The following is a 24,434-nucleotide window of genomic DNA, read 5'->3' on the forward strand; positions in this document are numbered from 1 at the left end:
ATTCTTACACATAGAATATATATGAATATTTATTGATTCCCACGGTTATGGAAGCGGTAAAATGTGATTGGTATTGACTACGACCTACTGACAATTTAACACCATCAAAGAATTATATTCAACAATTTTCATATTTTACGATGTAATTAAGTAGTGTTCGATTGAGAAACTAAGTAAATAACTATGTATTTTGGTCATGAACATACATACATACATGAGTATGAGATATACATACCAAAAAAAAAATCGATTTCAACGCCCTCTTGATAGTAGGTGTTCGATATGGTTGCGTGTTCTGCAACAAGTTGCGGTTCCTCGGAGGTGTGTCGAATAAATAAAAAATAAGGAAACGACAGCATTAGCCTTGATAATACAAAATTCCCAAGTTATTTCATACAAATTGCTGTGTAAATTTATTCCGAATAGTTTTCGTTCTTTTTCATTTTGTTGTTTATAAATCATAATTTTCGACTGTTCATTTATACGTTTAATCTTCCACAATTATACCAGGTTTAGAGTAAAGCTAATTACAGTTTTTATTGTGGAAGATGCAGTTCATTTAAAACTGTTTCATAACGTTGTATGAATCGTCGTTCCTTCTATGAAAGTATTCTTACGGTACAAGTAAGATAAGAGTTTTCTTCTATTATTGTAGACCATGGCCTGTTACTTCGGAATATAGTGAAAGTTTATTTAGTGTGTAGTCTACGATAAGTAATACAAGGACGTCGTCACAGTTGAAATGAACTTTAGCGAGGCTGCTACAGATGCATACTTGTAGATTAAAGGAAATCAAGACAGTTTATTTCTAGATAACTCGATACCGTTTGTGAAACAATATTTCCGAGTGATAAGTGCCATAGCATAGATAGAATGGGCGCCAATAACTGTAAAGGACTTATTCCGGCAAGTTCAAGGGTCATGCCAGGAAAATCCTCCTCGAGTACGCATATACATATATATACTTACACTTTTTGTTTCTATAAGCTCCAACGCATTATCCAAACTCTCGATATAAAATCATCGATGTGGTATGCATACTACAGACACATTTAGAGATTGATCGCGATTATTGTTATCGCTATATATTTCGGAAAAACAAGATTTGAATGTCGAGTAGACTAAACTAAATTTTATACAATTTTCTATCAGCGAAGTATACTTATAATACACACTATACGCACGGGTTTTTCTATCGATCGATTCTTGCAGGATTTTACTAATGATGATTCAAAACGAGACGTAACCGCCCGAAAATTTTCCTGTTTACATATATATATATATATTACCGTGTCCTTTAACAGTTATTATTTACTATGAATAAATGCCTTACGCATAAAATGGTAACACACGTGCACGTAAATTGATATAAAGGCTATCTTGATATGCTTACATATATGTATACTCATTACGAATACATAGATAGATCTATGAGCACATACATACATATGTGTATGTATGTGTATCAGTGTTGATGCATGCATGCACGTTGGACGTATGTATAGGTAATAACCTCCCTATAGTTCCACGCGAATTCCACCTAGGTACGGTAATGGATTTTCTTTAAAAAGAAACTCAATGCTAGATCTCCAATAGTGTATCCTTGACGAAATGAGGACTTGAAACAGCATGATGATTCATTGTAACGATTCGATATGTGTTTGTACTACTCTGTGAAACATTTGACACGTTTGTCGTATAACGCCATTTCTCATGTTCGATCGAAGATACATAAAGCTAGAATGTCAGAATTAAATTCCGAAAGGAAGTTTTACATTTGCAGTGAGTGTAACAAACCGAAACAGGATATTCGGTCGCGTAATAATTTGAAATGTTGTTGTAGTTGTGAGTTTTGATCGTTGATTCGTATACCAATCGTATTACAGACAATATGTTTACATCGGAAATTATTATTTAGTTACAAGTATTTTGCAATTAATGATCAACAACACGTGTATTTCTTCCAATATATAATCGTTACATCGTATTTTTATTTAGGTAAACCAGAGAAATATGATTACATCGAAAATGTGGTGTGCAAGGAATCAGACATTAAAGAAAATGAAATGAAATTGTTGCCACTGGGAGATGCTGGCGAAAAAATCTTGTTGATTAAACAAAAGGGAGAGTTGCATGCAATAGGTACAAAATGTACTCACTACGGAGCTCTTCTTCATACAGGAGCATTGGGAGATGGAAGAGTCAGGTGTCCATGGCACGGCGCTTGTTTCAACATCAAAACAGGAGACATAGAAGATCATCCAGGCCTAGATTCTCTGCCATGTTACAAAGTACTGTATCGTTGATAAAAAGTTATTGGGAAACTATTATCGGCAAGACAACAACTTGCTATTACAATAGATTTTGTTTTGAAAATAGGTGAAGGTAGATGACAGCGGTCTTGTGAGCGTGAGAGCGGACCGTAAAGAATTAGGATTAAATAGACGTACGAAACAGATGTGTGCCCAGGACAATAACAATCAAAGTACCGTTGTAATAGTCGGAGGAGGACCAGCTGGGGCAACTTGCGCGGAAACTTTGAGACAAGAAAATTTTACGGGTAATATAATCATGGTCTGCAGAGAGAATGTAGTTCCGTACGATAGAGTCAAAGTATCCAAAGCTTTTGATGTCGATGTCGAGCAGTCAGCTTTAAGGCCGCATTCGTTTTATAAGAATCACAGTATCGAAATGAAACTGGGCACAGTAGCAACAGGTAATTCAACTATAACAATAATAAAACATACCTAATTTAACTTGATTAGAAATAACCACTCATCGTCTGCTCCAGGTTTGAATACAAATGAAAAAGTAGTCCAGTTAAGTAACAATGAAAAATTAAATTATAATTACTTGTTTATTTGCACCGGAAGCAAGCCTAGAATGCCTGATGTACCCGGCATAAATCTAGCCAATGTTTATGTGTTGAGAGATTATACCGATGCTCAAAGTATACTATCAAAATTATCACCACAGAAACACATTGTAGTACTTGGATTAGGATTTATTGGTATGGAAGCTGCTGCTTATTGCGTGAATAAATCCGCATCCGTGACTATTATAGGAAGAGGTGTAACACCTCTAGAACCTATCTTTGGTGCAGAGATCGGAAACAGAGTTAGACAAGAATTCGAGGAAAAAGGTACTGTTGTTGTTCTTCTCTTTTTCACACTGTTCGACTTATACAAAGCGAAATCAACAATAACGAAATGTGTTGTTCAAGGTATTAAGTTTCTATTTGGAAACAATATTGCACAGTTTGTTGAGAAGGAGACCGACAAAAATAGTGTAGGTACAGTTGTGCTTACCGATGGTACAGTACTTACAGCCGATGTAGCTATTATTGGAATTGGATCTACGTTTTATACCGATTGGATAAAAGATTCTCCGATCGAAATGTTAGAAGACGGTAGCATAAAAGTCGACAAGGTAAAGCATGTAGGCGGATATTTGCACCGTGTACAGAATACAGAGTAGAAACTCTCGGGATTCGAGGAGTCGTAAAATAATAAATAATCAATTTTTAGTACTTGAGGACGAACGTGGAAAACGTGTATGCAGGCGGTGACATTGCGTACGCACCACTGTTTGGTTCCGACAGCTTATCTGCGGCAGTGGGCCACTATTCCCTGGCACATTATCATGGCAAAATAGCGGCGTTAAATATATGCGATCGAAATGCACCGTTAAACACAATTCCATTTTTCTGGACCACTCTATTTGGTAAAAGTTATCGATACGCCGGTAAGTTTATCGTTCGCTGGCCATACAAAAATGTTAAGCTTACGAAATGCTGTACGAATTTCCATTGAAACTCTTCCTGCTTTCAGGATATGGAAAACCGGATAAAATAAAAATTTATGGTTCTTTAGAAAAATTTGAGTTTTTCGCATATTACATTAAAGACGGTAAAGTTATCGCAATGAGTAGCGTCGGTGCCGACCCTGTTGTGTCCGACTTTGCAAATTTTCTATACGAAGGAAAATCGTTAACAGAGATCATGATTAACCATAATCCGTTTGGCTGGATTAGAAATAAACCGAAGGATTTGGTTGAACGCTTTCAGAAGGAAATTACAACAAACCCATGAACAGACACTCGCTAAGAAGAAATCACCCTTTCATATGTTACATTCTAAAATGTATATCCAGTATTATATATTTTGATTTGTTAACAACAAACGAAGCTTCATTTCGCTATGTTTGTATAGTTATCCTACAACTCACCAATTGTGTACGAAGGGCGCTAAACATTTCTTTTAAGCTTATGTCTAACAAAAAGCTATCGTCGCTTTACGGTGCACACAAACAAAACGTTTATTCATAAAGAAAGAACAAGATGTTAATTAGGCTTTATAGAATAAATAAGATACATATTATTCCCACGGTTCGTTCAACATGTAATAATTTAATCGATCCTTAATGGTAACAGTCTTGTTGAATCTTGCGTTTCTCTCTTCGAGCGAGTTCATGATCAACCTATGTATCCTTGATTCTTTGACATCTGCCATGTGACCACGGGATTGTTCGATGGTAAGATAAGGATGCCTTAGCAACAACATATTTTGTTCTTCCCTCTCGAGGTCCCATTTAAACTCCATGATATCTTTAAGGGTCACCTTTCTTTCTTTACGGTATTTCCTGCATTTAATGCGATGCTCGAGTATACCATTAACTATATAATTTGCAATCGCGCGAAACAAGTTTTGTATAAAACAGGTCGATTAGAAGCAATTGGAAAAATATTAACCGAAACACGGTGGTATCGGTTTAAACGGGATAAATGGATAGGGCATAAACGAGCAGGGAAAGTAAGAGAGGTTATGTTTCGAGCGACTGATACGAAAATACTCGAACTGGTTGTACGTACCCTCGGAATCGGTAAGGTATGTTATGAACTTTATAAAATTCTTTATAAAGTATTCCCGCCAGACGCATGTCGATCAACACGCAGGTTCTTCTTTCGCTTTTAAACGAATTCGATAGCTGTTCTTTCAACTTAACCTTATACTTGTCGCACTGTCCGCACTGCTCTACACGCCACACAGAGAAGCGAGACAACAATACAAGGTTAGGTTAGGCGTCACGTGTCCACGCGTGTCCGCCATCTTGAAGTTGTGTCGTGGTGGGGGGAGATGCGATTCGCTACGAGTTTCGATTGGCCGAGGAAATTTCGAAAAGGACGGGCGGCAACGCGGTTTGAAACGATCATGAAAAAAATGTGAGAGGAGAATATAAATATAAATATTAAACTATAAATATTGAAGAACTCAAATTGCTTCCGTTGAACGTCGACGGTGTTAGCTACATACTTACACGGTCAGGCTGGTTGTGCTAAAATGGAAGGATCGGACATAGTCAGATAAAAACTCGCATTTCCATGAAAGAATCGATCTATTTTATAGCATCTCAAATTCAAGACAAAAAAGAAAATGTGATTCTTATAATTAATAACAAACACGTTGTCAAATTACGAAGGAGGTTCACGCATTCGGTATCTAATACGCGAGACTATTTTGGTTTTCATAGCCACTGCTTCTGCGCATCGTTGTCTACCCGCCTGTCTCTCCGTTTCTCTATCCTTGTCGAGATTCTTTTGTCGCTGTTCAAATTCGTGTCGCGACATTACGCAAAAGAGACAGGAATAGAACAGGGATATTTGGAAAAAGAATGAAAGAAGAAGACAACGGTAACAGTTGAAGACAGAAAAGACGAGAATATGTAGATGAGAGTTTGCTTGCAGGTTAGAAGCTAAAACGAAACAGGTACTTCGATAGACAGAATCTGGAAGGTAGATCGGATAGATAGGCGGATGAACAAATCGTTCGAACAAATGGTGGACTATGCTACTTGAAAGCTGTGGCTGGCTTTCCTCCGAATCTCACGGTGTACGCGCAACAAATTCCTCTTCCACTTTCTCCCGTTTGAAATATAAATCGCATTTAAAGTCCATTCTGCTTCGGCACCCAGCATCAACGCCTCGATCGCGTTCGATCACGTAATCGTTATATCGGGCGTGAGCGCGCGCGCACGCGCGCGTTGCACATCGCGTTCAACGCAACAACGAACACGTTTTTTCTTTCTTTTTTGTATTTTCGAATCGGGGAAAAGTTGTTGGGTGCCAGACTCGTGCCACTCTTTCCGCTAAAGGTTTTCATACAAAATAATTAGAAAAATGTACAAAAATTCATAAAAATAGTAATAGTTACACAGTACAAATTACATCTGGGTAATTAGAGTAGTGTGATCGAGAAACGAGCTTGACAAATTACGATTCCCTACTACCGTTACATAATTTGTTTTCCCTCTTCCCCCCCCCTCCCCGTGTACGTGTACGCACATCTTCCTCGTCGTTTCTCTCCATTTGCAGGTTCTCTACCGCGTTTTCATTTCTCTTTCGTTATCTCGCTTTTGCTCATCCTTTCGCCGTTTCGCAGATTCTCGTTTGTTCTCCGTTTCAATCGCAAAAAGGAAACGTCTCGCGGGATAATTTGAACGCACGCTAATTACCCGTGATCGATGATTCGTAATATTGTTGCACGCATACATACACACAGACAGACAGACAGATAGACAGACGTACAGACAGACAGACAGACAGACAGACAGACAGACAGACAGACAGGCAGACAGGCAGACAGACAAACTCTCTCCTCCGTGTTTTCTTCGGTTTTCTTCCGTTGGTTTTCTCGGTTTTCAATTATCTCACTCCCATTCCTCCATCACATTCTTTTACACGATAGATCATACTGCATGCATATTCTCTCTCTCTCTCTCTCTCTCTCTCTCTCTCCTCCCCGGCCCTTGTCTCTCTGTAACTCACTGTCGCCATTTGAACTACCGATACCGGTACAAAATTACTTAGAAAATCGTTTCAGTTATTATTAATATAATAATTCGGTGTATCGACGCGAGGCTCCGACGCGCAACGGTGTAATAAAAAGGGTTATTTATCGAAATCTAGAGAAAACGGTCTCGCATCGATATATCGTCGAATCGAGCCGATGCGACGCGACGGAAGCGCGCATCTACGCCCTACTCCCTACGCCCTACGTCCTACGTCCTACGCCCTACGCCCTACGCCCGCAGGAGGTACGATATACGCGGTTTTATGCTGTTGATCGACGTGCGCACCAACCGGTTTTGCAATACGAATTATTATATTAACGATAACGATAACGATAACGGTAACGATAACGATAACGATAACGATAACGAGAATTCTTCCTGCGTTTTGCTAAACTCCGGAGTCGCTTACGTTGTCAGTTTTTTCGAACAGAAAAAGGAAATGCGTTAACGCTTACGCGCACGATAACTGTACGATGACAATGCGAGCACAGCAGAGTTGTATACGTTCTACGCGGCACTGCACGCGTGTCGGTCGGCCGATGAATCGTTCGCTAAACGCGATCTTAATTTTACTAATGCCACAGTACATAGCCATAGTTCGCACTGAGCGAACAGCCCCAAAACTGTTCCTTGACCGCAAATGTCGAGGGGACACTCTGCGAACCTCGATAGCATCCGTGTTCGCTCGAGAAACGAACAGAGTTGTCTGCCGCTCGATTTTCGATTTTTCTTTTGCTAAACGGCTTTTGTTATTCTATTCTCCTCGCCCTTTCACCCTTTTTCTCTTCCTCCGTGTACACTCTCGTCCAGCCATTCCGCATTCACGCTGCTCGAACGCCATCGAAGGCCATCGAGAGCCGTCGAGAGCCATCGAAAGCGATCGAAGGACATCGAAGGAGATCAGAAAAGTTGATCGCGCGAGACGAAGATGAGCCGGCGTCAACAGCTTTCGACTGTCGCGAGGGATCGGTTGAAATGCGAGAAAATCGGCGGACCCGACGGTGACAACGTTCGCTAATTGCCTAATTGGTAGCGGTCGATCGGTCACTATGCGAGGGGAAAGGACACGAGTTTCGAAATCGGCGATCGATGCGACGCGACTACCGCGTTTCGTGGTAGATTCGCGTGATCGCTAATTGCCTCGTCCCCTTTCCCCTCGCTTTCCTCGTTCCTTCGCACGATTCTCCCGGCCAATAAACACCCTCGACGGTGTGTTCTGTCTAGTTGTCGTATGTACGCAACACGTCGTTACTTCTCTTTTCTTTTTCCGTTTTCGTTCAATGTACACCTATAACAATATTCTGCGACCAAAAAAATAAACTCTATCGTGCGTGTTATTGGCTAATTAAGCTAGAATTATCGACCGGCCAACGGATACGATCGATAACGAAGTTAAACAGTAAGTACAGCCGTTCTCTCGATATATGTCCACGAAACGGGTCTAGCCAGTGACATATATTGGCCAGGAGATACTATTGCCCCTCACGGGGTATATCCCGCGGCGGTGGGGACAGTTCCGGGACCTTTACCGGTTAGACAATCGGGACATATATCGAGAAAACACTGTATCGCGTGAACTCGAACTCGAACGCGACGCGGAGGACGCGACCAGCGTCGCGTCGCGTCGCGTCTTATTCGCGACTTGCTCGCTGCAGGCTGGCCGCGGCAACGGCCGCTTCCATTTCCGTTTCCGTTTCCGCTGTCGTCGCAGCCTATTAATTCAACTAATTTCCAACGGACCCGTACGATCCGCGGATCCTTCGATCGAAGCGTTTTCCCTCGGAAAAATGACACGCGTCGGTTTTCCGCTTCTTCGCTCGTTCATTGACTAAACCGCCCACAGTCGCGTGCAACCTCGCTCGTTTAACAACGGACGAGTTTTCACGACGGGTGCACACTATAGCATTTCATCGATTCGCTCGCAAAGTCCAATGTCACGACGGTGAAACTCGAAACTGGTCCGAAGCGCTCCTCCGAGAACCGCCTCCTCCTTGGATCTACGCATACATCTGTCGCAGACTAAAATTCCAAAGCTCGTGCGCGCCGTGATTTTTCTTTGGTTTCGCTTTGTCGCGGAGAAGTTCGCCGAAGCCAACGCGACGAAACGATGGGACGCTCTGTCCGGAGAATCAAGAGACAGTTTCCTCTGTACTCGTAGGACGTAGAAAGTAGAAAAAGTTTGATTGTCCCAGCTTTGAAATTCTACTCTTCTCCGACGAGCAACGCTACCGAGAAACAGCGGTGCCATAACTTTCCCCGTGACGCGCGTCCGCCGCGCTGTGATCTGTAGTTTGTGGCCTGTAGTATGTGTGATAGTTTGTAGTCTGTAGTCTGTAGTCTGTACTCTGTAGTCTGTAGTCCGTGGTCTATAGTAATCAGGACAAAACGATAGCTGACACAGCGAATTCTCGATATATGTCCACAACACGGGTCGTGTGTCGTCTAAGAGACATACTCGAGCCGTGTTATGTTTACCGAGGCCTCTCGGGCTTCGCGGCCCCCCACGGAGTACACCCTGCGGTAGTGGGGATAATTCCGCGACGTTTATCATCCGGGCCTTGGCGACATATATCGGAGGAATCACTGTACTTGTTAACACTAAACGTACCGAGGTATAAATGTAACAGGTACATGTTGCCTTATAAAAATGACGAGATTTCATTTATTTAGACTTTGCGCGGTTCTTATTGCAATGCGTGCTCTACTAAAGATATTCATTGAATCATTGCTCATGAAAGCATCTTTATAATTTCAATAATTGTCAAATCAAAAATCTAGAACCGGTCATTTGGCCGGTGGTGGTACGTTTAGTGTCAAGTGTATAATACTACGCTAAGGGTCAACAAGATTCACATATTAAACCATAGAGTAATAGTGAATGGTAAAAGTAAAAGTAGAAATACTAGTACAAATAGTAGAAGTAAAATTACAAGTTAGAAGTAGCAGTCGTTTGGAAGTCACTCGCTTCAAAGTTTACGATCGAAATCGAAAGCCGGAACGTATCGAGACTGTGTTTAATATAAAAATAATTTTAATCGGTACAAATCAATCCGCTTTCCGTTACGACAACGTTGTATCAAAAGGATACATCCGATTATTCTCAAAATTCTGTTGTCTTTCGAATTATGCACGCGCAACAGATATCCGCACAGCAAACGCAAAACGCAAACGCAAAACGCAAACGCAAATACAAACATAGACGCCTCGCGCGTACACGTGCGAAAACTCATCCCTTTGGAACAACGTATTTTCAAAATCCGTTCATTTGTTCCCTCGGCTTTTGAAAGTCGGTTTCATGCGATTTCCGTCCGTTGTCTTCTCGTCAAAAATCGTCGTAAAACTTGTTGCATCTAGCAGCGTCGCTGAAGCGTCGTGTAAAATCTAACTAGACGCGTATCAACAAAATTTCGTAGCTGGACGTACGAGAATCGTCGTCGCCGTTTGGCGTCGCGACGCTTCTTCTTCGGCTTCGAATGTCGTGCAAAAGCTCGAAAATATTGTCTGTAGCTGGAATTTTGGGTACTCGTCCCGACAGCGAGACACTCGTCGAGAGTCGACGATAGAAAAGTCGATTGTTATCTTGTTTCCCGTCGCTTCCCTTCGCTTCCCTTCGTTACCCTTCGCTTCCCTTGGCACTCAGGTTTCCCGAGGAAGCTTATTCTCTTTCTCTCTCTCTCTCTCTCTCTCTCGCCCTTTTTCTCTTGCTGTCATTCTCACTTTCACACACATTCTCTCTTTCGCACTCATTCTCTCTCTCTCTCTCTCTCTCTCTCTCTCTCTCTGTCCGTCGAATCGTTAGAAAATACGGATCGAGCTGAATTCTCGATAACAGGAGAAAAATTTGATCTAGACCTTTTGACGGAAGAAATATCGCATAGACGTACTTTAAAATGCTATTCCAGCACGATAATGCGTTATTTAAAAGTGATTTACGTATGCTTAGACGATAATTTGAAATCGCGGATAAAGAGAAATATGTTGTTTTAAAAACGTTACTCGAAATCACTGTAAAATCGGATTAAGACACGAACGCGAGAATCGTTGATTGTTTCAACGGGAAACGATAATACATACAATAGATGTAACTCGTTTTACGGTTCGGTTCTAGCCCCTTCTGTTTTCCGGTTCTCATCGAGAAAATCGCTACAACGATTTAAATACACGTATGTTACGTATCTATGTAGTGGGTCCGCTACATAAATCACGGTTACTCGTTAGTTTGTAATAAAATTCAAGGGAACATCTAATTGCGTGTATTAAGATTCGATAATATGTATAGATATAATGTATACGTACGTATGTATAAATTCGAATCGCGCTGCAAACTACCAACATGCTCGTCAATTATAAGAACTTGGATCTCTCATTTTATACGTTTAATAAAATAGAAATTGCACGAGTATATTATCTGAGAGGTACAATAATAAAAATCGGTTACTTGAAAATTCTTCTAAATCGACAGCTCGCGTTTCGTAAAACAACATGTATCGGTTACTTGCGTTTTTAGTCGTCGTGATCGTGATCGCGATCGAGATCGTCGTTGTCGTCGCTTTCCTCGTGGTCTCTCTTTACATCGACCACCGTTCCCGTCGCTTCGTATGAACTGACAAAAGGTGTACAGGTGTTCTCTCGATATATGTCCACAACACGGCTCCAGCCGGGGACATATATTGGCCAGGAGATACTATTCTTTGATCCACGCCGAACGAAGAAAAGGACAGTAAAGCTAGAGGCCTCGGTTCCCCGACTTTTATCGATTAGATATTTCGGACATATATCGAGGAAACACTGTATTCGCATCTCGTATATGTATACAGTGTTTTCTCGATATATGTCCACAATACGAGTCTTGTCAGCGACATATATCGTCCAGGAGATACTATTCTTTGATCCACGCCGAATATAGAAAAGGACAGTAAAGCTAGAGGCCTCGGTTCCCCGACTTTTATCGGTTAGATATTTCGGACATATATCAAGGAAACACTGTATTCGCATCTCGTATATGTACGCAGTGTTTTCTCGATATATGTCCACAACACGGGTCTTGTCAGTGACATATATCGCCCAGATACTATTATTCTTTGATCCACGCGAACGTCGTACCCAACCCGTATCATGTCCACACTCCTCGGCGTCCGAAGCCTCTGGATCTTTGAGGCCCCTCGCGGGCTATACCCCGCGGTGGTGGGGTTGGTTCTGCGAATTTTATCAGCCAAGTATTTGCGACATATATCGAGAAATGACGCACGTGTCCGGGAATTCGTGCCGATTCGAGAGAGAAACCGCAAATCGGAGCTGTGGCTGGTCCGCCGTGCCAAAATCGTTTCTCCGTGTTCGCGGTCGGATCGGCGCGCGACACGTGCGCATCGAAAAGTGTGTAATTACGAGCTCGTCGACGCGGGCACTCCGCGGCAACGGAAACGATTTCGTATCGACGATCCGCGTGGTCCGACTGGTCGCGACACGAGCATCGATACACGGTGGACACCGTGCGTGGAAATCGGACGATAGTGGAAAACGGATGCGTCCGACGCAACTAACAAAGATCGCGAGAGGGGCGGGGGGGGGGGGGGGTTAATAACGCGGCAGTTATTGCTTCGCTTACGCGTGGTTTACTTATTTCGTAATGCGTGTTACGCCAAGCGTAATCTGTGCAATATATCTTAGTTCGTACGCCTGATCGTCGGACCGTCGTTCTTTGCGGGGGTTCCGTCAACCTGGACGCGATCGATCCGCGTCCGACCGGTTACAACATCGTTTAATACTGTGATCGACGACGACGAACGAGCGATCGGTTTTGTCGATCGAACAACAAAGTCTCTCTCTACAGTGTCGCACCATCTACTACGATCTACTACAGAAGATCGATTACATTTGATATATCGATCGATCGATCGATCGGATCGCTCGTTCGTCCGCTTACTCTGGAAACAAAGGAGGGGAATGCGTGAATCAACAGTGATAGAGAAGAAACAAAAAATAAACAACAAAACAACAGTCGTTGATCAGTGATCTATGCGTAATCTGCATTTTAACTAGAATACGAAAGAAAACTCTTTAACAAAACAGAAAAAAAAATTGCGAAACGAAACAAAGAAAATCAAATAGCGAACATTGTCTACGGTCGAATACAGTGTTACAAAATATTGTACCTAAGATATTTGAAACTTTCCTAAAGCGATCTCCAGGCGGGACTAACGTAATCTTAAACAGAAACGCAGTCGTTAGCGGAAACGAATCGAGATATAAAAATCACGATACAATTATACAATATACAACGATACAACGATACAACGATACAACGATACAACGATATACGCGTGCTACGGTAACGCGACACCGTCTGATTACAGGTGAACGTAGAAACAACGTAGAAAAAGGATCTCTCGAATTACGTAAACAGTCTCTAAATTAGTAGGACGTTTGAATCGTGTCAATATCCGTCGGTTATTTCTTTTTCTTTTTTTCGTTTTCTATCAAAATTCAAGGCTCGAAGATACAAACAAAGTTCTCTCTTACGTAACGGAAGCAAAAACGTTCTCTCGTTCGTTTCTTAACTTCCGTGCAACTTTCGTGATTCGAGGATTGACTAGTAATAATCTTGCTCCTTACGTCTTCTCTCCTTTTCTCTTTCCCTCGCGTTTCCTCTTACAATTGCTGCACACTCTTTCTCTCTTTCTCTCTTTCTCTCTCTCTCTCTCTCCCACTCTTTCGCTCTATTTTTTTCGTTTTTCATTTTTTTACTAAGAAAAAAAACCTCTGTCGATATTCAAGACGCGACCATCGATTTAATTTATTTACAAGACGAAGCGAACGACGACGAGTCGCGTCCGCCGCGCGTCTTGTGTCGTCCTTGTCCGTCGTCCTCTGTCCTCGTGGATCATTGTAAACGTCACCAGTTCATACATACTGTCCTCGTCGTCGCGATCGTCCCGGTTTCCGGATACATCGAATTACGAAAAAGCGTAGCTTATTATTAAAAATAGAAATGCAATGTAAAAACGGGGGTAGAATCGCGTCTTGTATAAGACAGACGTCGTGTTCGATCGCCGTGTCACCCAGAGGTGGGCAGGATACAAACTACCGTTATAGTATAAAAAAATAAAGATGATCGTTTGAACGAGCTTCGCAAAAACTTGCTTTAATAAAAAATTATATTCCTCCGAGTAAGAAAACCTCTCGCAGTTTTGGTAACTTCAAGTTAGGACTTAAGTTGCACTTGTAAGTTTCCTCTAATTGCATTATCGTTTATATTACAAAATCATAGAAATTTGCATTCACAATTATACGCTAGGACAAAAGTGAATATCTTAAGTAATAGTTATTAGTAACAAGACTTTGGGGGGGGGGCTGTGGGTGGGAAGAGGAGGAGGGAAGGGGGCGGTTCTATGATAACTTACGAATATAAACGGCGAAATTTTTACAATAAAAACAAACGTCGACGTATAAATGTACATAAAAAGATGCGTAGAAATCCGAAACGACATTTAAAAAATTCACTTTCGTTATTATCGCTATAATAACTTTCATTCCACCGTTTCATGTATTGTTTCCACTTTATTTGTTTTTTTTTTTGGTTCACGAGCGCACACACGCACACGCACTCTCTCTCCCACTCTCTCTCTCTTTCTCCCTCTGTCTCTCCGAATTTTCTGTCTTTTTTATCATGTTACACACCCAAGAGACGTTTACTATTCTCATAAAAATGTCCACAAAACAAAAGCAGTCAGACTTACCTATTTCTACGTAAAAAAAAAGCGCATGCACTGTGCCCGCCTCTGGGATGTACTCAACCCCGTTGTATTTTTAATTCCGTCCTTCTCTCCGCCTCCCCCCCCCCCCCCCCGAACAGATACACGCACACACGCGTACGCATAGACATACTCTCGGCCCCGTTTTCGATTATTTATCTTTCACGTCTCGGTCCCTTCCACCGTCGATCCCTGATCGCGAACAGATTTCTGATTTCTCAATATTCCCTCCGTTTACTATGCCCTTTCGCTCGCGCTCGTGCTCGCGCGCGCACGCGTACGCGCGCAAGTAAAGACTATTTTCCGACTTCGTGCCCTCGTTAAAAAAATAAAAAAATATCATCTCTTTCGTTTGTTCTGGCTTCTCGCGGTTTTCGATCCGTCACGCTACTCCCTGGATCAATCTCTCCCTGTTCCGAACGTTGCATTCGTTATTTTGCTCATTTTCTATCGGCATCGGCGTCGTTCGGTAGCCATCTTTCCTCCGGTAAGAACATTGCACGGCTCCCAGCTCCAGCTTATACTGTCTTATAGGCTTATCACGTTTTACGCTCTAAGTGTTTCCGAGTGTGAAACATATACACATGTACATACATTTAAGTTTACCGCTGTACCACATTTACATTTAACGTATCTAAGTTATTCCTATGGTCGCGCGCGGCCAGTGTCGCGGGCCCAGTGTCGATTGACCTCGCTCGATGTACTAATTAATTAATTGCGGATCGCGCGTCGGATCGTCCGACCGACGCCAATTACAGAAAATCCAAAGTACCTGTCGTCCCCCGTGAGCAGCTGTGTGGCTCGCGATACATACGTAAGTTTCGCGATCGAACCGCCTCGTCAACGAACGGAATTCCATCTATCGGTTTTCGGGTAAGCTTGCAACAACTCGCCGCCGACTCGACCGCAGCCAAACTTAACCTCTACGGGTCCGGGCTGCGATTTTTCCGGTCGCGACTCCGCGATCGCTCCCATGGCTCCCTCTGATCCCGTATCGTCCGATTCCTTAACCGATTGCGCATTCTATACACGTTTTTCTATGCATACTCTCTAGCCATTTCGTGCTTCGCGTCCCCGAATTGCACGTGTCCATGTATAGATCGTATCCAAGTGTGTGTTATTCGTCTGTTTCTTTGGTACAGGGAGATACGTTGTACATAAAAATACAGATACAAATAGAAATAGAAATACAAGTAAGAAATACAAATAGAAATAGAAAGAGAGATACAAATAAAAATAACAACGATGTTAACGTTAAGAACGCGTTGGAATATTACATACTAGTAGTAAACATCGTGGCGAGAAGAATAGTGTTCAAAGTACACGGGTATGGTGCTAGCGGAGGGAGGGAAATAAACTTGCTAGTTTATGGTTTTTCGTCGAGTCAACTAAACGGACGAGAATCGAAAATCGTGCCCGCTGCGAGAGACTAACAGGGGTTTCGTCGAGAGATCCAGTAGAAACGGAGAGAAAAGAAGAAAACGCGACAGTCGTCATCGTAGTCGTGTACGTGGTCAACGGCGTGTACTCGATCAAAATAAAAAAAGAAAGGAAAAAGAGAAAATTAAACAGGAAATACGGAAATATAGAAAACGGAACTCGTCTACGCGCTAGAACCGTTAGAAACGCTAGGAACGCTAAGGAACGCTAGGAGCGTTAGGAACGCTACGAATGCCTTCGTTACCATACAAACTATACAAAGGTGATAACGTCTGTTTAAAAAAATAAAAATGAATCGTCTTGTACGCGGAACACGATACATCGGAGAATGAGTAAGGAAGTTAGTTGCATAGAGTTACTCGATAGGAGTGATCGTGGACGCGATCAAGCTTCTTCGCTTCGTCGCTCGAGACAGGTACAGTGAATTCGCGATATATGTCAGCAACACGGGTCCAGGAGACATACTCTCGAGCTTCGCAGGGTATACCCCGCGATAGTGGGGATTATTCCGCGACGTTTATCGTCCAGGCCTCGGCGACATATATCGAGAAATCACTGTATTTCGCTGGTAGATTTTACGGCGACGTTCTCGGTTTGGTCGCGGTCGTGGTCGTGGTAGCGATCGCAATCGGGAATTAATCCTCGTCGTGCTTCCTGTCGCGGAAGAGTCCCTCTTTCGAGGAGAAACTTCCGGGTTTTCCGAATCGGGCGCTGGTCTCTCTATTTCTCTATTTTTCTACTTCTCCCGTTTCTCTCTGTTTTCTCGGCAGAATCGCCACCCTTTCTCGGTAAACCGTCCAACTTGTTCCGTTCGCGTGTTTCCTTTTCTCTCTCTCTCTCTCTCTCTCTCTCTCTCTCTCTCTCTCTCGCTCTTTCCCTCTGTTTTTCATCCACGCACACAATACAACGCTCTCAACATCATCTAAACGCATGCACGCTACGATACACACACTGTACTCGTCCCTCATGCATTCTCTCCGAACTAATTGTAAGATATTTAGACAAGAATATAACAGCGGTATAAAAACTTCTCAACACTGAAAAATACAAATCTATCGTAAATGACTACCGTTTTTACTCGTTCCTCCAGCAATTTTCTTTTTTCGTAATTTTCATTTCGTTATCTTGTTCTCTCGATTGGACACACGCACACGTATTACTCGCAAACAACGATACACGGACGACGTAATAACATGTATTCGTATGTTTCTGCTAATGAATATTGCACAGCTGGTGTCCTCATTTTCTTATGTCCATCTCTCTCTCTCTCTCTCTCTCTCTCTCTCTCTCTCTCTCTCTCTCTTTCCCCGTCTTTGATCTTTTTCGACTACTAGCGTTCTCGTTTTCGTTCTCGTTCTCATTCTCGTTCGCGGTGCAACATGGTTATCTCCGCTCTACATCCTTTTTCTCCTTTCGCGTTCCTCTCCCTGATGCGGTATCGCCTACTCGGCATCAAACTTCCAATCACATCCGTCACAATTGTTTCCAAGTCTGCCGGAATATATTAGATATTTCGTTCGTTATTATCAATAACATATTAGTACTTTTACATACATATATGTATGTACACGCATATTCTCGTATCCGTGTTGCGTATGTGCGTGTGTACCTGTCCCCCTCCCCTCCCCGCTCTCTTTGTCATGCCCTTTCACACTGTCCGTTTTTCTCTTTCCGTGTCCGAGTGTACGTGTGTAGGGGCGTACGTGGGTGCGCTCGCGTGCATGCCATGTACCTACATACGCATCCGCGCATGCATGTACACACATACATATATATATATATATACATACACATTTATATATATATACATATACATATATATGTATATATATATTTGTATATAATTGTCATTATATTATATATTATGCTTTATCACACATATTACAAAGGAGGTGAAGAATCATATCTAACGTATTATTTATTATTTTGTTGTTTTTTTTTTTATACCTTTGTTACTAGCGATATCGAACGATAACTTTGCTGGCGTTGCATCGCGGTTCACGACCAACATTGCCCTCGTTATTGTTATTATTACTATTATTAATTATTTCTGTTAATTATTATGATTATTTATCATAATTATCGATATAGTAATTATGTGAATTGTTGTCATTGTTATGTTTTGCTTCGTTCGCGAACGGGCGCGTACTCTCGGTGACTCGTACAGAAAGTTTCGCTATTTCGAAGTATGCGATCGCGACAGCGACCGCGTTCTTTCGTCTACTATTGTTCGCAGCATCTCCGTGCCTCTCCCACTTTCGATCGCGAACGACGAACAAGAGACTATGCAAGAGATATTGCAATTTCCGTGCGGCTACGACGACGATGTATCGCTTCGCTTGTCCGTGGTCGTTTGCTCTATAAGACGCGCGCCGACAGATCTGCTCCTGTCGACGCTGCGCTCTCTCTCTCTATCTCTCTCTTTCTACAATCGAACCTCGAAAGATCGCTTTAGCTCTCGCACTCGCGAATTCAAGACCTCCAAGTGATATGTTCGCGTACCGCGATTTCGTTCGATTCCGAGGGCGCCACTATCAATTTCCTAAAGAACCCGACGGGACACGTCGCGTGTCACGTCGGACTCCGCACGATTTCTTTAACTTATGTATTTTCGACTAGCTAGCAAAGACGCGCCGGCGGCGACGACGTCTTCGGGGATTCTCATTTGATAAATTAGAAATTACAATTCGAATTAGAAATTCATCGAAACGAACCTATTCAATTTGCCTAAGCGAACCAATCTTGCGTACCGTCCGGATACGGTTGGCTCGTTGAAATTAACTAAAGGGAATTCGGACTTCGATCATCGATCGTTCGTTCACGCGCGAAACGTCGATTGCCGTCGTCGTAGAAGCACTCGAAACACAGAAAACAGCAGCCGATTCGCGGATAACTTTTGGAACACCTGCTATTTAGCTTCTCCTTCCTGCCTGCCCAATGTTCTTAATTTCCTATCGTTATGCGTATGCGTATGCGTGTGCGTGCGTGCGTGCCTGCCTGCCTAACTGCGAATTCGCTTGTCTGTCTGTCTGTCTGCCTTCCTGCTTGCCTGCCTGACAATGACTGTTTGTTTGCTTTGCCTACCCGCCTGCCGTTTCTCCACTTTTGTCGTCTCGCGACAATGGACACGCGTACATGCATTAGACGTCAGGCAGGGTTCGGAGACGGTCCGCGATTCGGGCTAGAATTCTGTATTTTTCAACGAATAGAAAAATTTGCCTAGAAAAATTTCGGTCTCTTAACCTGTCCAAACACTCGGTTGATTCGAGTTCTCGAACAATACTACCCCCCTATATTTATATATATATATTTATTTATATATTAATATGCATTAATATACCTTTTCTTTAATTATCAATTGATTTAGGTGAATTGGTACCTAGTTAAGTTTCGCTACACTTATGTATATCGATCGATCAGTGGGGAGAGCCAGCCCGGGTACGAACGAGATCGCGTTCACGCGAGCGTCGTCTCACCGTTTTTCATCCTATAGTGTCGTCTCGTTCTCGCGCGTGATCGCTAACGAGTAGATCGCGCGAATTCGTCCCAGCTCTTTCTCGATAATTTTCCTACCGACGAGAACACACGTCTCTCCGAGAAATTCACTCGATCGTTCGTCGCACGAATTCGCTCCGTCGTATCCCTCGTTCGCGCGAGAACGACGCCTCGAGTTTGCATCAAACAATTATGCTAACTAACGCTCGTCCCCCCATTTTTCTTCTCTCGCGATAGGATCGATCGATCATCGGCAATTGTCGCTTTTGCTCTCTCGTCCACCCTCTCTCTCTCTCTCTCTCTCTCTCTCTCTTTCTCTCGCTCTCTCACTCTCTATCGCAACCCCTATCAGAGACTCGCGTTAACTGTCGGTCCATGGTTCCCCTATCTGCCGTTGAACGGTTTCAAACAGGTCGATCGCGTAAGAAAAGATTAAACGTCATTTAGAATATTATTATTGTAGCAACGAATAGAAAAATTCAATGTTCTCCGTTCTATATCGACTAATATATGTATAGGTTGTATATACACGACGCGTATCCCTAGAGTTTCGCGTATATCTCAGACTTTGGGGCATGACCGTTGCGTGCCTTTGACGGTTCATCTCGCGATCATCTATGTTTTTGCTCGCGACGCTCTCTACCGTCGATCTCTGCCAATGCTTAGCCCAGGGGTGGGCGCGACCGGATGGGAAACGTCGAATGTCGCTTCGCGTTTGCCAGTCATCGTTGAACCTTCTTCGCCATTGTTCGACTCTGCTCTGTTCCGAGTTTCGTCGAACAGCTCGCGGATACCGGCACGAATTCGTACGAACGAAGGGACGGAGGGTCATCTATGACGCCTTTCTCTCTCTCTATCTCTCTCTCTCGCTCCGTTACTCAATTGCACTTCGCGTGTTTTCATCGTCTGTGGCATTCCCGAGTTTTCTCGCGCTCCGTTTCTTTCGAGCGTACAGCTCGTACCTCGTGCGGTGCCTAAACGTCACCTAATCTACGGCGACAAGTATATACAAAAAACAGTACCAAAAAAATAAATATATATGTATATATATATAAATATATGTATATGTATATATAGATGCGGAGATTACTTTTGTTTGTCCATTTCGCGTTATCGGACCTTCGCGATATATCGGTTGATTCGCGATCGCCTGATCTACCGATTCGTACAGGTGGGTGTTTATCGATCGAAGTGTATCTAAGCGCGCGTATGTGTATGCGTGTCTGTCTGTCTGTCTGTCCGTCCGTCTGTTTGCGGGCATATGTTTCCCGCGTGTCGTTGCGATTACGATTGCAATTGTAATTGCAACCGCGTGAATCGCGCGTTACACGCGGGATATCGTGTGTTTAACGAGTACGCTCGTCGTGCGAGGTTAATCTACGAGCTTATATGATTTCGACCGATGATAATGCTACGTACAGAACACGCCATCTATTAAGCGGAACGCGGAGCTCCGTTCGCGTCGCTTTCGTCGCTCCGTTTCGTCGTGTTCTCGGACAACCGATGAAGCAAAAAGCTCGACGTTCCGTCCTTCTCCGCGGAGAAACTCTTAGAAACATTGGAAAGAGAAACGACTCGGGGTATCCGATCGAAAGCGGAAAGCGGAAAGCGCCGCGGTTCCCCCCTCGAGAAAAATTAGAAGCGATTACACGCGCCTCGGTCGAGAGGAGGAGGAGGCTTTACTTTAAACTACGTACATCGCATATCACTGCGTTTGATTATATATGCCGAGCGAAGAGATTCGTCACTACCAAGAGAACGTGTACTCGATTGAAACTTGCGCGTGCGCACGTGTCGGACCGTTTCGTTTCGCACGGTATGTATGTATATAGCGTGTGGTCGCGGCGTCCTATCGTCGTATCGTATCGTATCGTACAAGAGGAATCGGTTATGTACACAGGGAGGATTCATGCGATGTACTATGAATCTATCGTTCTCGCGCGAAAACAATTTTACTGGTCGCACACGTTGCTGCTTTCCCAATTATCTATAGGACGTATCAAGACTAAAATTAACTACGAACACGACCGTTGGCTGTTCCGCGTCGCCATCGTCGAGGACCAAGCTCCAACGAACGTGTAACTCCGTCCTCGAGGACCGCGTCTCTAGGGTCGCGCGACGGCTATAGTACGGTATTCTAGCGTTCCGAGTCTGATTCCGCGAGAGATACGCGCATCGCACGTTTCTTGAGAAAGGATCGTGGTAACCCAGCTACCCGGAACCGTCTTCGTTTTTTCTTTTTTTTTTTTTTTAGTTTTCATCTTGCCGAACGTTTCCGTACAATATCCCCGCCTTCTCACGTTCTCCTAAACCGTTCACGCGACGCGACCTCCAATTTTGTACTCTCCTTCTTTTCCCGAAAACCGGTACAGCGTACTGTCTCGAGCTTTCTCGCTATCTCTCGTTTTGCTATTACACTCTTCTCCCACCCCTCTCCCTCTCTTTCTCTCTCACGCGATTCTGGATGAAGCCGTTCGCGAGCAGCTTTGAAGCATTGGCAGAGACTCGGGTACAACCGGATCGCGCGCCTCGAGCAAAATTTGACTATCAACTTTTAAATTACCCATCTAGCTTTCGATTTCTACATCGTGTTTTCTTGTCCCCAGATCATGTCACTCCGCGGGTTCCGCGCCTTTCCTCCGCTCACAGTGTTCGCGTACTTGTCGCACATGCTCGCACACGCATTGGCCGTGCATTCGTTCGTTCGTTCGCACTTCCTCTCTCTCTCTCTCTCGCTCCTTTCCATCCGTTCGGTTTTCTCTCGCTACGACTCTTTCCGCTTGTTCCTCGATTTTTGCCACGTCTCGCGCTCGGTCGATCGAATGGGTAAAAAATCGTTCTTCCGTGTTCTTCGAGTTTTCCAAACGCGAGCGCGAGTCGCGTTGTCCGCGCGAAAAACCCATATGCAAGGTACGCGTACGCGCACGTATGACGCATCTATATGACATACTCGGTAAGTCCTTAAGAGCTAAAGACTGTGTGTTTGTGTGTGTATGTGTGTGTGTGTGATACAGAGAATTAACTAATACACAGCGGTTCGAAGCGTGGATGATATTCGTTATCTATTCAACATTGATACGCGAACGGTTCGTCTCCTGGTTTCGCTTCTTTTCGCTTCGACTATCTATCGCTCCGTTTCGCGTTTCTACCAGCTCTCGCCCCCGTTCTCTCTCTCTCTCTCTCTCTCTTATCCTCTCCCTTCCTCTCCCTTTCTCTCCCTGAACACACACATATATACGCGTATATATTTGTCCTACGTCGATCGTGAATCTCGTATCCTCGCGTCAAATCAGGTACTCGCTATATTTTCTCTTACCATGTCCGGCTTCTTTCGCAAGTCCGTATCCTGGCGTGTTCGTCCCTCGAGAAACCAACGGTGTCTCGATCGACGAGGGGAAGCGACCCGTCCTCCGTGATTTAAAGAAGACGCGGCGTTCGATGGTGGAGCGGCGGTACACTCTTCTCTCGACCCGCGGCACCGTCCGAACAGAGGACAGCCTGCGATCGAAAGGAAGAAGAAGAAGAAGAAGAAGGAGAAGAAGATGTAGAAGAAGAAGAACGCGCCGTCTTCGTCGTTGGCTTCTTCGGAAGCCAGGCAACCGTCCGTCTCTTGCGAATCTGCTCGAATAGAAGAGAATGGCGATCGGTGAGAATCTTCATGGCGCGCGTGCGATCCCCGATGGTGGGTCTTGGTTCGCTCCGAGAGTTCACCCTGAAAGCTCTTTCTCCCGTTCTCCGTGCACGATTCGAAACAGCTTTTCCCGATCCGGCTCCGAACCGTCGACGAATCCTCGCGAGATGGCGGGAATGAGACGGACGCGGATTCGGTAGACGGACAATGCGCTCCCGAGACGACCAACCGACGACGCGTACGAACGATCGATGTACGCGCGGCTCGTCGGTGTCGTTTCGCATGAACACGCGGAACTGCAGGCGAGCGTTTTTCCGTCGGTCGGCAGTCTCGCCCGTTTCTTCCACGCAGGCGGCAACGTGTCTTCTCTTCTACGGCGACGATTCCGATCGCGTCGTCAGTTCTTGCGAGGTCATGGACCGGCGTGACGTCGAGAGCATCGGTCGGCGGGGAACGAAAACAGCGTTTTCGGATGCTCGATTTCTTCGCCGAGGGCAACCGTTGTTGCGACTTGCAGTTACGTCCGAGTTACGTTGGAGCAGAAGTTGCTGGTCGTAGTAGTATAGTTATCGTGGTAGTGATGGTGGTGGTGGTGGTGGTGGTAGTGGTAGTTGTAGTAGTGGTGGAAATAGCGATAGAGTAGTAATAGTGGTAGCGATAATAGTGGTAGTAGAGTAGTGCTAGTTACCAACGATCGAGTGGATAGTAGTAGTAGTAGTAGTAGTAGTAATAGTAGTAGTAGTAGTAATAGTAATAGTAATAGTAATAGTAATAGTAGTAGTAGTAGTTGCAGTAGTAGTAGTAGTAGTAGTGGTAATAGTAGTAGGTAGTAGTAGTAGTGTAGTAGTAGAAACAGTGATTTCGGATTGTATCTCAATAGATAAGTAAGCGACGAGGTGGTGAGGCTGACTGTCGGACGGGTCGGGAAGGTGAGGCGAACCGAGTTCGGTTAACGCGAGGTTCTGGGCTCAAAGTGGGGGTATAATGGTGGGGTAGCGGGTCTCGCGGAAGGATGACTGGCTGAAGGGAGGTGACGGGTGGCTTGGGGAAGGGGGGATTCGTACGAGCGGTAGTTAATTAGCTAGGGTTGCGAGATAATTAGGGACAACGCAGCTGGGGTTAACACCAGCGGTAAGGTACGGCTCGAGGTCGATCCGCACCCTCCTTCACCAGCGGTTTGTGGAACTCTCGACCCGGTCGAGAATGAATCGTTGCCCAGCAATGCTCGCAATAGTACTGCAATAAAAGGAACGTGTTTAAATTATTTTG

General features: G+C 44.1%; 3 protein-coding genes across 9 annotated transcripts in view; 1 reads left to right on the plus strand and 2 right to left on the minus strand.

Annotated features, from left to right (window-relative positions):
• Positions 1-221: 221 nt before the first annotated feature.
• On the plus strand, positions 222-4,388 carry LOC143354251 (apoptosis-inducing factor 3). 5 transcript variants are annotated; one of them, XM_076788197.1, is made up of 8 exons: positions 265-321; positions 656-943; positions 1,999-2,291; positions 2,380-2,716; positions 2,792-3,142; positions 3,224-3,429; positions 3,528-3,744; positions 3,831-4,388. In XM_076788197.1, the coding sequence occupies exons 2-8, from the start codon at positions 874-876 to the stop codon at positions 4,088-4,090; spliced, it is 1,734 nt and encodes a 577-aa protein (XP_076644312.1). In that variant the 5' UTR covers positions 265-321; positions 656-873; the 3' UTR covers positions 4,091-4,388. The 5 variants fall into 5 exon arrangements, with proteins under 5 accessions (XP_076644311.1, XP_076644312.1, XP_076644313.1 ...); XM_076788196.1 differs by having other exon boundaries at positions 222-943; XM_076788198.1 differs by lacking the exons at positions 265-321; positions 656-943 and adding an exon at positions 1,443-1,544.
• LOC143354252 (large ribosomal subunit protein mL63) lies at positions 4,292-5,085 on the minus strand. The gene is made up of 2 exons (XM_076788200.1): positions 4,870-5,085; positions 4,292-4,640 (listed from the first exon to the last, which is right to left on the minus strand). Exons 1-2 carry the CDS (start codon positions 4,935-4,937, stop codon positions 4,376-4,378), a joined length of 333 nt encoding a protein of 110 aa, XP_076644315.1. The 5' UTR covers positions 4,938-5,085; the 3' UTR covers positions 4,292-4,375.
• A 7,764-nt stretch (positions 5,086-12,849) lies between these two features.
• The window catches only part of Orb2 (cytoplasmic polyadenylation element-binding protein orb2), a 63,223-nt gene continuing 51,638 nt past the window's right edge, over positions 12,850-24,434 (minus strand). For 2 of the 3 annotated variants that reach the window (XM_076788222.1, XM_076788221.1), the window contains one exon: positions 12,850-24,401. In XM_076788222.1, coding sequence (XP_076644337.1) covers positions 24,285-24,401 — 117 coding nt within the window. In that variant the 3' untranslated portion in view covers positions 12,850-24,284. The remainder of the gene's footprint in view (positions 24,402-24,434) is intronic. The other variant, XR_013082306.1, reaches the window with a different exon arrangement.

This window comes from Halictus rubicundus, chromosome 5 (assembly GCF_050948215.1).
Source record: "Halictus rubicundus isolate RS-2024b chromosome 5, iyHalRubi1_principal, whole genome shotgun sequence".
Classification (NCBI taxonomy): domain Eukaryota; kingdom Metazoa; phylum Arthropoda; class Insecta; order Hymenoptera; family Halictidae; genus Halictus; species Halictus rubicundus.